The sequence below is a fragment of the Ochotona curzoniae genome, unplaced genomic scaffold (genome assembly GCF_017591425.1).
Source record: "Ochotona curzoniae isolate NIBS_2020 unplaced genomic scaffold, NIBS_Ocur_1.0 scaffold_3208, whole genome shotgun sequence".
Classification (NCBI taxonomy): Eukaryota; Metazoa; Chordata; class Mammalia; order Lagomorpha; family Ochotonidae; genus Ochotona; species Ochotona curzoniae.
In genome coordinates this window covers 31,354,329-31,368,703 of record NW_024467106.1, presented here as the reverse complement: position 1 = coordinate 31,368,703, position 14,375 = coordinate 31,354,329, and the positions used below count along the sequence as shown (strand labels likewise).

The following is a 14,375-nucleotide window of genomic DNA, read 5'->3' as shown; positions in this document are numbered from 1 at the left end:
CCCTAGCACCAGCCCCCACTGCCTTACTGGAACCAAAATTGAGTGTGAGTTCTGAGGTGTGCTCCATCCTGCCAACCTGCAGTCTGAGTCCAGTTGCTCCGGAGGCTGAGGAGGTGCTGCCTCAATAAAAGCCCACTTCCCCCATGTTGTGCTCTGGAGTTCTTAAGAGGAGATACAATGGGATTCCCTTAGGATCAAGGTCCTACTCATTCACCCTGAGTGAACACCAAGGGACTCCTGGTGTGGGGTGCTGGATCAGGTAGCTGCTCCAGGATCCACTCCAGGTGCTGGGTGATTTTGACGAAAGGAGCACTGGAGTTGGGTTTCATTGATCTGCAGTCAAAGGGGCAGCCTCTTTCAATCCTGGAGACCCCACATCCTCCCCATCACCTGGGGAACCTGCAGGTCAGCCAGGCCATCACAGAGAGGACAGCAAAGTGCTTACACTGCAGCAGTGGATGGCCAGAAGCAGGAGAGGCAGTGGGCAGTCGTCCCCCACCAGAGTGTGGAATGCTTGCACTTCCAGGCCAAACTCCTGTGGCAACATGCTCCCACCACCAATCAGCCTTCATCAGGGGTCTCCTCCATCCTCAACATCCAATGGTCATGGCCTCAGCCTCCAGGAAACCCTCCTACCATGCAGCTCCCCCTCCCTTTCAACCTAGGAATCTTCACCTCAGTCTGAGGTAGGTAGTCGGGGTCCACAGGTACCTGAGCCACCAGCTCACACAGGAAGATCTATTGGCACAGGTTGAGAGAACATGTCAGTTTAGTTTTGGGAATTCTGCAAGAGTGCAGTAGGGAGGGCACCGTTCTGGCTGTGCTAGGGTAGAGAACTTCTGAGAGGGCCAGGTTCCTGGAGTTCCAGGGATCCACTTTGGGTATCTCAAGGGTATAAATGCCACTGTCACAAATGGGATGTCTGGCCAGTGATCCCAAGAGGCATGCTGTGCCACAACACGTGCTTCATCACTTGTTTATTTCAATCCCTTAGGGTCAGAGGAGGAGGTGGGGACAGTGTGAGTCACAAAGCACACTTAGTGTCCAGGACTAGCTCTACAGCAAGAGGTCCTAACCCTAGTGGTTCCTAGGAAAGGTGTGTGGGTGGGGACATACTTGGTAACAAAGGTGTAGTCCCATGGGCAGCCTTTGGGTGCACACCTCCCAGTCAAATGAATCGTGTGTAAAGAGTCAATAGCCCAATGAGCTATCATTTGTAGGACAAGTGATGGTGCTCCCGAGAATCTCCTCGAGTTTAAAGGCCTGCTGATTGTCTCTGTCCTGAAAGTTCTGCCCATCAACTTTGCTTAATGAAGGACTCCCTCGATGTGACACCAAGGACGTCTTCTCTGAGCTCAAATCTTCACTACACAATACATGCAAACCCTGATCTTCTGTGACTGTGATATTGTATCCTGGGGCTGGAGCCACTGTCATCCCTGCTGATGCCACCTGCATCCTGAGTTGGCTCTCTGTGCTTTCTTTCAGCCTGGAGACACCAGCACTCATGAAGGTATTTTCAATGTCACCATTTAATGCAGAGCCAAGAAAGGCTCTGGGGTAAGTCCCAGGGACCCTCGGCAATCCCTGACTGCAGTGACCTCAGTGTAAAGCTCCTAGGGACATGGGTGAGCCATGTCTCTCCCTTCATTCTGATAGATGGTGACTGACTTCACAGAGTCCTGCAAAAGGGTTGCGCTCCCTGTGTCATTAGCACACATACATGCCTTTAATTGAGATCTAGACTGTTCTGTATTTTACATGAGGGAAATGCCGAGTTGTCCCGCCACCCACAGTGGCAACACCAGGCTTTTTCTGACAGATCATTGTTTTCCTTTACATTATGCCTCCACTGCAGCTTGGGAAACACAATTATTGCTGCTCTAACAGCCATAAACTCAGCATCCTCAATACTGGGAATTTATTCTCTTAGGGACCCTGGAGGTCACAATTGCAAAATAGGCATCTTTGGACTAAATTCCAGAAGGAACCAGGGCTGGTTTTCTTCTGCAGGCTCATGGGAAACCAGCCTTCTGTCTTTTCCAGCTTCCAGAAGCTGCCTGCATCCCTTGACTGCTGGCACCTTTTCTTTACCTGCAGACCCAGCAAGTGCTGTGGGAGTCATCCTCACCTCACACCTCTCCAACCCTCCATTCCTCATCCCATTTCTTTTTTCTCAAGGCTGGCAGAGGTGTGATTGGTGGATCGATGAGGATCAAGCGGGCCAATTTCCCCCTCGAAGGGGCCTCCACTTGATCATATGTACATATGTGCAATAAGTTGCATGTTCACCAGCTCCAGGAAACAGAAGGTGAGTGTTTTAGGAAGGCTGTACCTCTGTCTGCCGTGCCAGGAGCATCGCCAATGGAGAGTCTCCTGCATTCTGGTGGGCTGCAGCAATGAGTACAGACACAGCCTGTTTTTCAGAGCCCCCTGTGACCTCTTGGCCTTCCTGATGCTGGCTGGCCTTTCTTCAGACTGGGGTAAGGGTGAGTCCCTTCCATCCCGCACGGGCTGCTAGTCTGTGGTTTGGACTTTTTCTCCCAAATGTAGAAGCTGTTTCTGGCATCAGGAAGGTGTAATTCACCATGCCATTGGTTTTAGCTATCTCCCTCTTGGTATCCATTCCCAGTGGGATGCCCAGATGTAAGGCCTGGGAGTCCCTCTGCAAGGTGATGTGTCTTTGAAACCAAAAGTTCTGGAAGCACTTTGGGGCACTGCTGCCCAGGACCTTCCTCAGCCCTTTGCTGTTCTCTGTCAGTTGTGAGTTGGTTTGGCCCACACCACTTCCAAGGGTCTGTCAGGCCTTGGCACCCCCTCCATCCTCAGTAAGGCTTGTTTCCTGTCAGGGCTGAGTAAGTACAGAGTGGGAAGAGCTGGGGCTTTGTAGAGGAAGAATCTTTCTAGGACAGTGAAATTAAGGAAATAAGAAAATCTCGATGTTTTGGAGTCTGCATGCTCAGCGCCCAGGCTTCCCTGTGTTCTCGACCTCAGTGCACTAGCAGGCTGTGGCCCTTGGTAATTCCTGGACCCAGTTTCCTGCTCCAACCACCTGTGCATATTGCCTCTGGTGTTGCCAGAGGTGTGCCAGAATGTGATGGAGGAAGGGGCTGTGGGCTACAGGAATGATCAGTCAGAGAGAAAAAGGACAGGCAGAAGCTCTGATGTGGCTGAGAGGAAGGAAGGAGCAGAGAGACAAGGGGTGCTGACCCAAAAGTGTGGGTCCCTGTGCCTCCTCCCAAGGCCATTCAATCCCCAAGAATGTTTTTGAAGTGGGAGTACACACCCTAGCGGTCAGCAGCAGTGAAGCAGCCTTGGAGCCCAGTCCTGACAGAGCAGCATGTTGAAGTGGATGTGTATCTAATATATCCAACTTGCCCTCCTTGGACTCTGGCTGCAGTGTCCCCCCTGCCCTGAGCCCAGGGCCCAACGATGCCTCTGCTTCACTGAACCCATCTACCAGAGGCACACTTCCATCTTCCTCTTTTGTAACTGCAAGTCACAGGATCAACTATTGAGCAGTGCAGTCACAGAAGGAGCTCAGAGCTCTTGAGTGAGCAGGGTGGGAGAGTAGAGGGGCTTAGGTAAGCAAGCAAAGAGGGCTGAGAGCAGGGGTGAAGGAACATGGCAGCGGCCATCACCTATGCAGACCAGCAATTGCTGAAGGCCTCTCTAAGGAAAGACGTGTCCAATTCAGGGCAGGGTAAGGACACCCACAGCACCTTCCTTTGAGCCCACAAAACCCCAGCCCTAAGCCCCACTGCTGTGAGGCTGCCCCTCTCCTCTCCTCTCCTCTCCTCTCCTCTCCTCTCCTCTCCTCTCCTCTCCTCTCCTCTCCTCTCCTCTCCTCTCCTCTCTTCTCCTCTCCCCACTCCCCTGTCCTCTGTTCCCTTCTTGCAGATACTGATGAGGATGGGGAGCTCAGCTATGAGAATCCGCAGGTGCCATCAGACACAAAAGTGCCCACAGCCCTGGAGCTGTCCCATGGACCAGGGAATCAGGCAGGTAAGGCATGCCAGAGTACTTGTGTGGAGGTGGGGACGGCTGTGTGTGGAGTGGTAGAGTACACAATAGTCTTCAGAGGATGCTATGCTAGGTTAGGAGGGAAAAGAACAACAATTGGAGTCAGGCGTCAGCAGCATCCCAAAGCCAAGTGGGCTTCCTGGTGGACACTGGACCTAGGACTGCCTCAGGGAGCTGAGCCAAGATGAGGAATGGTGAGTCCAGCATTGAAAATCAGAAGGTAGACATTGGACAGTGATCAATAAAGAGGAGGGCTGAGGGGGGGGTCAATGCCTCTCCACCTTGAGGAAACCCTAAAGGGAACCCCAGGAGGCTGATGATAGGGTCCCCTGGAGGAAGATCAGGGGAGAAAGCCGGTCAGGAGCCAAGGGAGTCCAGTGGTGGAATCCCAGAAGCCCTGCCAGTATTCAGGGCATGAGAACAATTGCAGGCAGAGGGCAGCAGTGGGGCCATGGGCTGAGGGTTCTCATTGGTGGAAGGTTCTGGGGCACTGCATGGCTTGGCCTGCTGCTACCTCTGCTCCTGTCCCCAGCAGTCATGGGCTGTGCTGTGTCATCAGATGTGTGGGAACCTCACAAAGGGAAGGAGAGTCAGGAGCAGGAAGAGCCCATGTGGCCTCTCAGCGTCCCTTTCTCAGAGATGAGCCTGTCCCCTACCCCACAACATCCCCCACCCCCGGGACATCCCCATTCCTGTCCCTCTGCACCCATTTCCTCTCTCCCATGACTGTTAGTTCCTCTTGCGACCAGGCAATGACCCTCCACCTGCCTTGCAGTGAACACCCCCAGCCCTTATCCTGAAACACTCTCACTTTTCTCCTTCAAATCACCCCAGACATAGGGTGCTGGCCACTGCCCAACCACTCACCTCCGAAGGGACCTCCTAGGTATGTTGTCCTCAGGGTTTCCCCCCAATCCTGCCCCAGTCCCTCAGTTTTCCTCTTTTGCTCTGTGAAGGCCATGGCCAACCCAGGTGCTCTCAGTACTTCCTGCTGGGTCTGCTTGTCATCTGCCTGCTGTTAAAAGTGGCTATCACCTGCCTGAGTGTACAATGTGAGTATGGCTGACCCTGGCTCCCCACTTACCCTAAGTCTCCTTCCTTGTCCCCTGCTCTCCCAACCTCAGTTATGCTTGCCCAGCAGACTCCACAGCCACATCCCTCACACTGTTAGCTTTAGGGTTGGTTCCCAGTGCCCTCAGCTCGCATGCACCTTAACTTCCTTCAACACCAAGCTTCCTCAGCCATCATAAGTCATAGTTCAGCTCTGTGGTGGGAACAGTTGCAAGACACAGAACGGGGTCAAGGGCACTGCCAGGTGGGGCTCCAGGGCATGGCTGCAGCAGGTGTCCACATTCCCCTCTTCCAATGTCTCTATGTGGTTTCCCAGATCTGCAGGCTTCCCAACAGAAACTGAGCCACCTTGAGGACATGCTGAGGCCCTTCTTCATGTGCCCTTCACAAGGTATCTGCTCTGGGCAAGAGGAAGCTCAAATGGCTTGCTGGGTGTGATTGGCTCTGAGAGAGGCAACATAGAGTTCTGGGAGTATTCATGAGGCTGCAAGCTAAGGGAAGTGGAGTAGCGAAGGGAAGTGGAGGAGAGCTGGGGCTAGCAAGAGCTGTTGCCACCAGAAAACAGAGAAGGATGAAGCTTTACACTGAAACTAGGGGAACTCCCGTCATCTCCAAGGGGGGCAGTCTGCAGTGCAAATCAGTTTCACTCCACTGATGCCATAGCAGTGGTCTAGAATGGCTGGCACTTGTTCATAAAGTTGGTTCCCATGGTTTCAAGGACAGAGCTTCACTTAGTCCTTATTCCCTTAGAGTCTGACTGAAGGTGAAGAATCAGCTCGGCTGCTCAGGGCAGGGCACTAGAGGGCAAGGCGGCTGAAGTCCTCCTGGGCATTCACAGGGAGGTGGGAAGCTGGGAGGCTTGGAGTTGATGGTGCGGTGGACCCTCTTCCCTGCCTGGGAATATCAACTTTGAAAGCAGCAAAGGGAGAAGGGACACGTGGGCGGGAAAGGCTAGGCCAAGGCAGACTGGGGTTACAGGCAAAGTGCCAGGAGTCACTGGAACTGTCCTGGGGAGGGCTTGGGAGTGTGTCAGGGTTAGGCTGTAGCTGTTGAGGGGCAGGAAGAGCGCATGCAGACACCTCCAGCTGTCATTTCCTGAGTCATCCTCCTCTCTGTGCTGTAAAGTCCCTTGCCAGGGCTGTACCCCATTGCCACAGCATCCCTGACTCCTCCTTCATTGAAAGAACAGTTGTGACTGCCTACTCTGATGACAGCTTCTTCACCCCACACCTCTGCCACCTCATGGCCTGTAAATCGCTGGTGCCTTCTCTTGCTCTCTGCCTGTCAGCTGCTTCCTGTCTTCACTTCTCTCCCTGCCTGTGCTGAAGTCCAACCATCACCCAACTGCTCACTCCTTTGTCCAGTGTCCTTCGTGTGTTTGACTAGCATAGGTGCGTCATGCCAGGGGGTCATTCTGCCTCGTGGTGTGAGACTCCTGTCACCAAGCACTGCCTGGTGCCCTGGGCAGCTTCCAGTGCAGCTCCCTCCCAGCATGTCTCCTTCCTCCTGCCTTGGCAGAAGCCCTCATCTTGTGATCCCAGCTGCAGGCTGCAATGCCACGTCTGCAGAACCACTTGATGTCTTGCCTATCACTAACTTTGAATTTGTTCCCTAGTCAGCATTTTTTTTTTTTTGGAGGCAGGAAAGTCCTTCACAAATAAAAATCTGCTCATAACATCCCATCCAGGCCTTTTCATTCTAGTGGCTTGATCACAGTTAAGGAAATCCATGTGGCAATGGTTTGAATGTGTGGTGGCAACTGCTTAGGTAGCAAAAGAGAAGAATGAAGGGGCGAGAGCCCAGTGGATTATTGTGGGGCCATGGTGAAACTGGACAAAATTAGGGGTGTACTGCAAAGGTTCAGAACTGAGGAGGGGTGGGATGGGTAGACACGGGTGCTATGGAAACTCTCATAGTGTGAGGAAGTCATGCCACTAAGTGTGATGGCCTTTTACTGAGTACACATAGACAGGGCATGGATTTTTTATTTTGTGGTGGAGGGGGCAGAGCAGGGCTAAGGAGGATTGCAGAGAGGTCTGGGGGCTGAAGGGTGGTGGCTCCTGAAGCAGGAGGATGTGTGTAGCAGCTGTATTATGGGGATGTCACTTTCATCCTAGGTGATCTTGCCCTCACACTCTCCCTGCTTTCTAGACACCTGCTGTGTGGTGGGCTGGGTACTGATCCAGAGAAGATGCTTTCACATCTCACTCACTAAGAGGGATTGGCAGGAAAGCCAGAAGTATTGCAAATCTCTGTCGTCCAATCTGACCACAATCAGAGACAATCGTTGGAATTATTATTATTCAGAAGTAAGTCCGGGGAGTCTTCCATCAGGTCAGGATCAGTAGTACATGCTGACCCTGTGGCCTGGCAGACATGGACAGTCTCGACCCTTAGCACCGAGTGGTCAGTAACCCTTCCTGTCTTGCAGCACATTGCTGCGGGCAGCCCGTCTTCACCAGGCAGTGCTGGTAGGAAGTCTGTTGGCTCAGATGTGGCCCTTGAGGACCACAGAACCTGGTCACCTGTGGGCATTCTGGTACCACAGGCAGGCTCAGCCTTCTTTCGGAAGCTCATCCTTTCTGTGTGTTTTTGTCCAAACACCTGTGCTCTCCGAATCTTTCTTCAGAGTTCTCCCTGGAAGAGCTTATTGTCACAGTTATCTGAGAAAACTCCATATTGGGTTGGCCACAGCTTCACCTGGGACCAGTTGTGGTATCGAGGGTGAGTGTATCAGGAGTTTCGAGTGTTTCCAGCGCTATGTTACTTCCTAATAATAACATACCAAGGTAACTTCCTCCTCAGATCCTGAACCTGAAAGTTGGCATCAGTTAATATTACAATTGCCTATTTGTTTCCTCTATTTACAAATGCTTAGGGAGTGTTAGTCTTTATTCCTTAGTATCCAGAATTCCCTAGTGCAGTTAAAAACAATGAAATAGTTAGAGGGAGAAGCTCAAGTTCACCCAAGTTTTACAGCTGATGGGAAACCTGGGCATTCCAACCTGGGCATTCCTAGACACACCTGCCCAACTGAGGCTGCTCTGTACCAGTCAGGGCCACTGGGGGCGCTAGAGCAGTGTCAAGGAACTAGAGCAGAGGGTGAGTCCTGAGACAAGGTGGCCACTTGCTTGTGTTTCTGAGTAACTGGGGTGTTTCCTGCAGACCTCGAATAACAGACATCTTTGGTTGACATCTAGAGATCTGGACAGTTAGGAATGGGTCAGGTTTCCAACAGGCAAGGATACTGAGGGAAGGTTGGGCTGGGAAGATTCAGTAATCACTTGATTGACTTCCCCACCAGCCGGTGCTCCATGATAGACTACAGCTCATCGTGGTCTCTGAAGTCAAAGGCGTGCAGTACCCCTCTCCCCTGCATCTGTGAGATGGCGTCGTTCAGGTTTCCATATGGGAGCTACTCTTTGCAGAATTCAAGTAAGAGTGGAGCAAGGGTCTGGGGCAGAAGGGTATATGTTGGGGTCCCAGAGGTAAGAGGGAAAAGTTCTTCCTGGGGGAGGAATTGTGCCTTGGTGGGCATGTGCAGGGGCAGGGACATGTAAGACAACATTGAAGGGAACTGGTGAAGTAGCTGTCCAGGTAGCTGGGTGCAAGGTGGAGTGGGCTGAGTGGGGGCCATCAAGGCAGCCAGCTGTGGAGCTCACTGATGCTTTATTCTTACAGGTGTTCATGCCTAGAGCCTGCAGGGCCTTCTCCTCTGACCTGGGGCCTGAAATGTCCAGTATGTCATAACTGGACAGTGCCTAGCCAAAGCCTGACCCACTCCTGACACTTGTCACCAGCACTCTGCCTGCTTCAAACCTTGTCCAAGAAACTGGTGTGTTCCTAGGAAAAGGGTGAAGAAGCTTCTAGAAGGGACTCTAGATCACGTGTTCAAGAATCTGTCTCAGTGGCATGGGAGTGGGGGCAGTGAGGAGGGCGCATGGGCTGAGTGGATGAGGCCAGCCTGGAGCCAGCTAAACAGTTTGATTGAAATCGCTTTAATCAATTTGCACATGTTATTTTTGTGTGTCAGAAATGCTGTGTCTGGTTGGATGAGCCACATAGGAGAGGAAGCTTTGGGTTGGGATTGGCCAAGTGGTCTGTCCCTCAAGTCCATGCTCCGTTGTAGGGGAGCAGAGCCAGTCAGCCTAGCCGGGGCTGGCACTCTGTGCTTGCAGGTGTGTCTTGAAGGCCAAAGTAGGAGGCCTAAAACCCCAAGGCCCCACTGCTAGGAGACTGCCCCTGTCAGCTGCAGGCTGGGCGTGGGTGGCTTGGCCTGTTACACAGCCTCCAGTTCTGACCCCTACATACACTGTCAGGTAATGTAACCTGGTCTGTGTTGTACCCAGTCCTGATTCTTGCACTCACCTGTAGGGACTGCATCCTGACAGAGGAGTTTCTCAAGCTCCTCTATCATGTCTCCCTCAGGGGCAGATCTCCTGGACACTGGTTGTTGCTTGACCCAGCCTGATGTGGCCCACCTCCCATCCTGGCAGGTAGAGCGGCATTGTTCTAGCAGCCCACCCATATTGTGGCTCTTACTGTTGAGTGCTATAGTCCAGCCACACCTGATTAACCACCAAACCCAGCTCTTGCATGGTTGCTGAGACCTAGTCGATCTTATCCTATGCTCAACTGGCTCTTGTGAGCACCAGCAGGTCCTGGAGCCTAGCCCAGTTTGGTACACCCCAAACTCAGTCACACACCCATACCAAGGTATATTTCAGCTATGTTAAGCCCAGTTCACAGCCCTATTATGGGTCTTGGTGTTCTTCAGCAGGAACCAGAACACAGCCAGGACGTCCCCTTAACTTCCAGACCACGACCGTTCCCAGCAACAGATTTTATGCATGCTGCTGGCTGCTTTAACAGAGCCTTCATAGCATATCTTCGATCTTGGCCTTTTCCATCAGATGCTGCAGCCTGTCCTGTCCCAGCCCACACCCAGCCCCATAACTTGCTGGTAGGTGCTTCAGCCTAGCTTTGCCCAGTTGGCCCTCATCCCCGTTTTCATGTAAACTAGTAGGTATGATAGCCTAGTCCAGTATGGTCCACACTACATCCTGCCTCCTGCACATGCCAGTTTGCTAAGGTTTTGCCTGGTCCTGCACTGTTTGCTTCACCTCCCCTCAGAACTAGCCTACACACTTGCTGACAAGTGGAGCAGTCTTGCCTGTCCATCATCCAACCATGACTCATGTGCTCACCAGCCAGAGCTCCATCAGGGGAGTCCCCAACTTTCCCTGCTAGGCATACATCCCAACCCAGATCTCACATGTGCCACTGGGTGCTAGGTCCTTAATCCACATAGTCTGTCACCCTGTCTGCCCATGCATCTGCTGGTGGATGTTACAGCCCAGCCCATTCCACACCCTACCCCTGGGTGTGCCTATGAATACTACTACATCCTGGGCCAGCACTGCCTGTCGGGAAGCCCAGTATCCATGGGTATCAGGGGTTTCCATACTCATGTGTAGCTTAGGCTGTCACCTATCCCCCTTGTTGAGCAAACCAGTGGATACCACAGTCCCACAGGTTAGACCTAGTTCTTGTGTGATGGTTGGTTCATGCCCCAGCCTAACATTACCCGTCCCTTGTTTCAACACTCACTGTGGGTACTGTGATCTGCCCCTGCCAGATAGGCCCTCAGCCCTAACTTCAGAATGCACTCATGGATGGTGGTCAATGGTGGTTGATGCTAATTAGCTTAACTCAGGTCTCCCACATGGGCAAGTAGATCAGTGTGACCCTGAAACATGTTTCAGCTTCCCTCCAGTAAACCATGTGGCCTCAGCCCCCTCACTTACCTGTAAATAGAATGGCCTTATTGGTAAAAGTCTCCCAGAAGCCATTCCTCACATGTAAGTTACTCCCTCAGCAGTCCCCGCTCCTAACACATCCTGTTCTTATTTCCCTGATCAATCCAGAGCCCCTGGGCAGGCAAGGACATGGGTTCCCCAACTGGTCTCTGGCATGATGGCTTGCTGGCCTGGAACCCTACCTGTCCACCTGGGATTCCAGGGCTTGTCCTCCAACACATGTGCTGGCCAGGGATTCTATCTTTCTTCCCAGCCAGGACACATGCAGGTTAATGAGTCCACAAGCTCAGTCCACCATCATACCACGTCAGCATGCCAGCCTGGAATCCTACCACTCTCAACCCCCTCTGCCTGCCTGGGTCCTTCTGCCAGGCCCCCACCCCATTGCCCAGGCCCCCTGATGCTGTCTAGGCACACTGCCATGATGGAAACCTACTTCCCCCATGTTGTGCTGGTGAGTTCTGAGGAGGAGAGAGGCAAAGGTATTTCCTGGGGGTCAAGGTCCCACTTGCTTACCCTGATTGAACATCAGGGTACTCCTGGTGTGGGGGGCTGGTTCAGACAGCTGTTACAGGATCCACTCCAGGTGCTGGGTGAAATTGGTGATGGGAGCATAAGTGCTGTGTTCCATCTGATGGATAAGTAAGAGGAAGTTTCATTCTCTCTGTGAATATGCCATCTCCATTCCACCACTTGGGGACCACTGTGGACAACTGTGGGTGACCAGGCCAGTTCTGGGAGGGGAGTGAAGTGTTTGTGGTGTAGTGGTGAATGGCTGTAACTAAGAAAGGCAGTGGGTAGTCGTCCTCCATCTGGGTGCTGCAAGGCTGATGTCCCGCGGTGAGACAAAGGCACACTCCAACCAGCCTTCCTCTTGGCCTACTCCCCCATCACCCAACAGCCAGGGTCTTAGCTTCCAGAGGGGCCCCCTTGGGTGCAGCACTCCTTCTTTTCCAGCCTGGAAACCTTCACCATGTCTGCAGGTACTTGGACAATAAGCTCACACAGAAGGATCCACTGGCGATGTTTGAGGAAAAGATCATGTTGGTTTCTTTTTGTGTATTCTGCGAAGTGTGTTGGGAAGGCACTGTGCGAGCTCTCCTGGGGCAGAGAGTTTGGAATCCCATGTGGCCACAACACCTGCCTCATCCCTTGTTTATTTCAATCCCTTAGGAATAGAGGAAGGGTGGCAAAGATGTGAGTCATAGAGTTTACTTAGGGTCCAGGATTAGCTCAGCAGCAAGGGGTGTGGTTGGAAAAGGGTGTGGCTGTGGACATAGTTGGACTAAGCTGTAGCCCGATGGGCAGCGTTTTGCTGCTAACCTTCCAATCACAGGGATAGTTTACAATGGGATAATAGTCCACTGAGCTCTCATTTGTAAGACAAATGGATTGACTTCATTGAATCTCCTTGAGTGTAAGGCCTGCTGATTGCCTTTCCCCTGAAAGTTTTGCCCAACAACTGCTTAAGCAGCGTCCCTCCATTTCACACTGAGGCCATGTTTTTCTTGGAGCACAGCACTACAATACTGAATATTGGCCAGACTTGGTCATTTATCTCTGTGACATTTCATTCAACGGCTGGAGCTGCTGAAGTCCCTGCTGGTATCGCTTGTATCCTGAATTGGTCTTTCTGTGCTTCTGTGCTTCCCTGCTGCCACTGGCAATGATGAAGGTGCTTTCTATGTCACCATTTAACACAGGACCAAGGAAAGACTCCCTGGCAAGTCCCAAGGACCCTCGGCACTCCCTGGCTGCAGTGACTCCCCCACAAGGGTGCAGAAAGCAGGCACATCCAGGCCAAAGCCCTGTGGCGACAGGGGAGGCACCTCCAAACAGCCTTGCTTGGGGTTTCCTTCCACCAGCACCCAGCAGTCAGGGCCTCAGCCTCCACGGAGCCCCGAGGCATGCAGTTCCCCGTTTGTTTTCAACCTAGAAACCTTCACCTCAGTCTGAGGTGAGAAGTTTTGATTTGCTGGTACTCAGGTGATCAGCTCTTATAGGAGGGTCCATCGGAAAGCATTGAGAAGTAACATGTCAGTTTCCAGTTGGGAATTCTGCTGGGATGTGGTGGGGAGGGCACCATGTCAGCTCTGCTACTTAGAGAGTGCCTCTCGGGGGCTGGAACATGGGATTTTGGGGTCCCCTCAGAGTATCTGAAGGAAATTGTCAACCCAGTATATCCTTGGAGGCATGCAGCCTGCTTGCCATAACACCTGTCTCACCTCTGTGTATTTCAATCCCCTGAGGTCATGGTGTTGGGTGTGAGTCACCAAGCAGAATTAGGGTTCAGGACTAGCTCAACAGCAAGGGGTTGCCCCTTGGAGAGGGGTGTGGGTGTGGACATATTTGAGAACAAAGCTGTAGTTCCATGGGCAGCCTTTCAAAACAAACCTCTGAGGTACATGGATACTTTGTAATGAGCCAAAAGCTCACTGAACTGTACTTTGTAGGACAAGTAAGCTGTGCTGTCTAAAATCCCTGCAGTGTAAATGCCTGTTAGCCACCTCTCACTCTGATAGTTCTGACCATTAATTCTACTTAAGTGAGCACTCCCTCCACTTGACACTGAGGCCATTTTATTACGGTGCTCACACTTCATTCGTCAATACAAGTGAACCCTAATCAATTATCTCTGCCACATTTCATTTTGTGGCTGGAGCTGGTGTCTTCCCTGCTGATGTCACTCGCATCCTGTGGCTCTTCTGAGCTTGCTTTCAGTCTGGTGCCACCAGCAATGATGAAGGTGCTTTCTGTCACCATTCAACACTGGACCAAGGAAAGGCCCCGGGGCAAGTCCCAAGGACCCTCGGCACTCCCTGGCTGCAGTGACTCCAATGTGAAGGTCCTACTGAGCCATGGGTGACCCGTGTCTCTCCCTCCACTCTGACGGATGGTGACTGACTTCACAGAGTCCTGTCATAAAGTTTGTGCTCACCGTGTCTCCAGCATGTACGCCTTTAATTGAGATCTAGACTGTCTTGCATTGTGCACGTGGGAAATAGCGACTTGTCCAGCCACCCAGAGTGGCAGGGCCAGCCTTAATCTGCCAGATCATTGTCTTCCCTTTGCATCATGTTTCTTTGATGCTCGGGAAGTGCAGCTATCACTGCTGTAACAAACAGACACACCCAACAGTGTTGGAGATGTATTCTCTGAGGGACCTGGAGGTCACAATCGCAAAACAGGCATCCTTAGACTAAATTCAAGCAGGAACCAGGGCTGGTTCTTTTCTGCAGGCTCATAAAAAACCAACTCCCTGCTTTTCCCAGTGTCCAAGGGCTTCCTGCATCCCTTGGCTGCTGGTCCCCTTTCTTCACCTGCAGACCCAGCAAGTGCTGTGGGAGTCATCCTCACCTCACACCTCTCCGACTCTTCGTTCCTCATCCAGTTTCTTTCTTCTCAAGACTGGCAGGGGTATAATTGGTGGATTGATGAGGATCAAACAGGCTAATTTCCCCA

At 52.2% G+C, this 14,375-nt stretch overlaps 1 protein-coding gene across 1 annotated transcript; it reads left to right on the top strand.

Annotated features, from left to right (window-relative positions):
* Window positions 1–3,586: 3,586 nt before the first annotated feature.
* On the top strand, window positions 3,587–9,093 carry LOC121145136 (B-cell differentiation antigen CD72-like). The gene is made up of 8 exons (XM_040963906.1): window positions 3,587–3,703; window positions 3,901–4,005; window positions 4,980–5,075; window positions 5,411–5,485; window positions 7,246–7,403; window positions 7,724–7,818; window positions 8,399–8,529; window positions 8,776–9,093. The coding sequence occupies exons 1-8, from the start codon at window positions 3,625–3,627 to the stop codon at window positions 8,787–8,789; spliced, it is 753 nt and encodes a 250-aa protein (XP_040819840.1). The 5' UTR covers window positions 3,587–3,624; the 3' UTR covers window positions 8,790–9,093.
* Window positions 9,094–14,375: the final 5,282 nt, after the last annotated feature.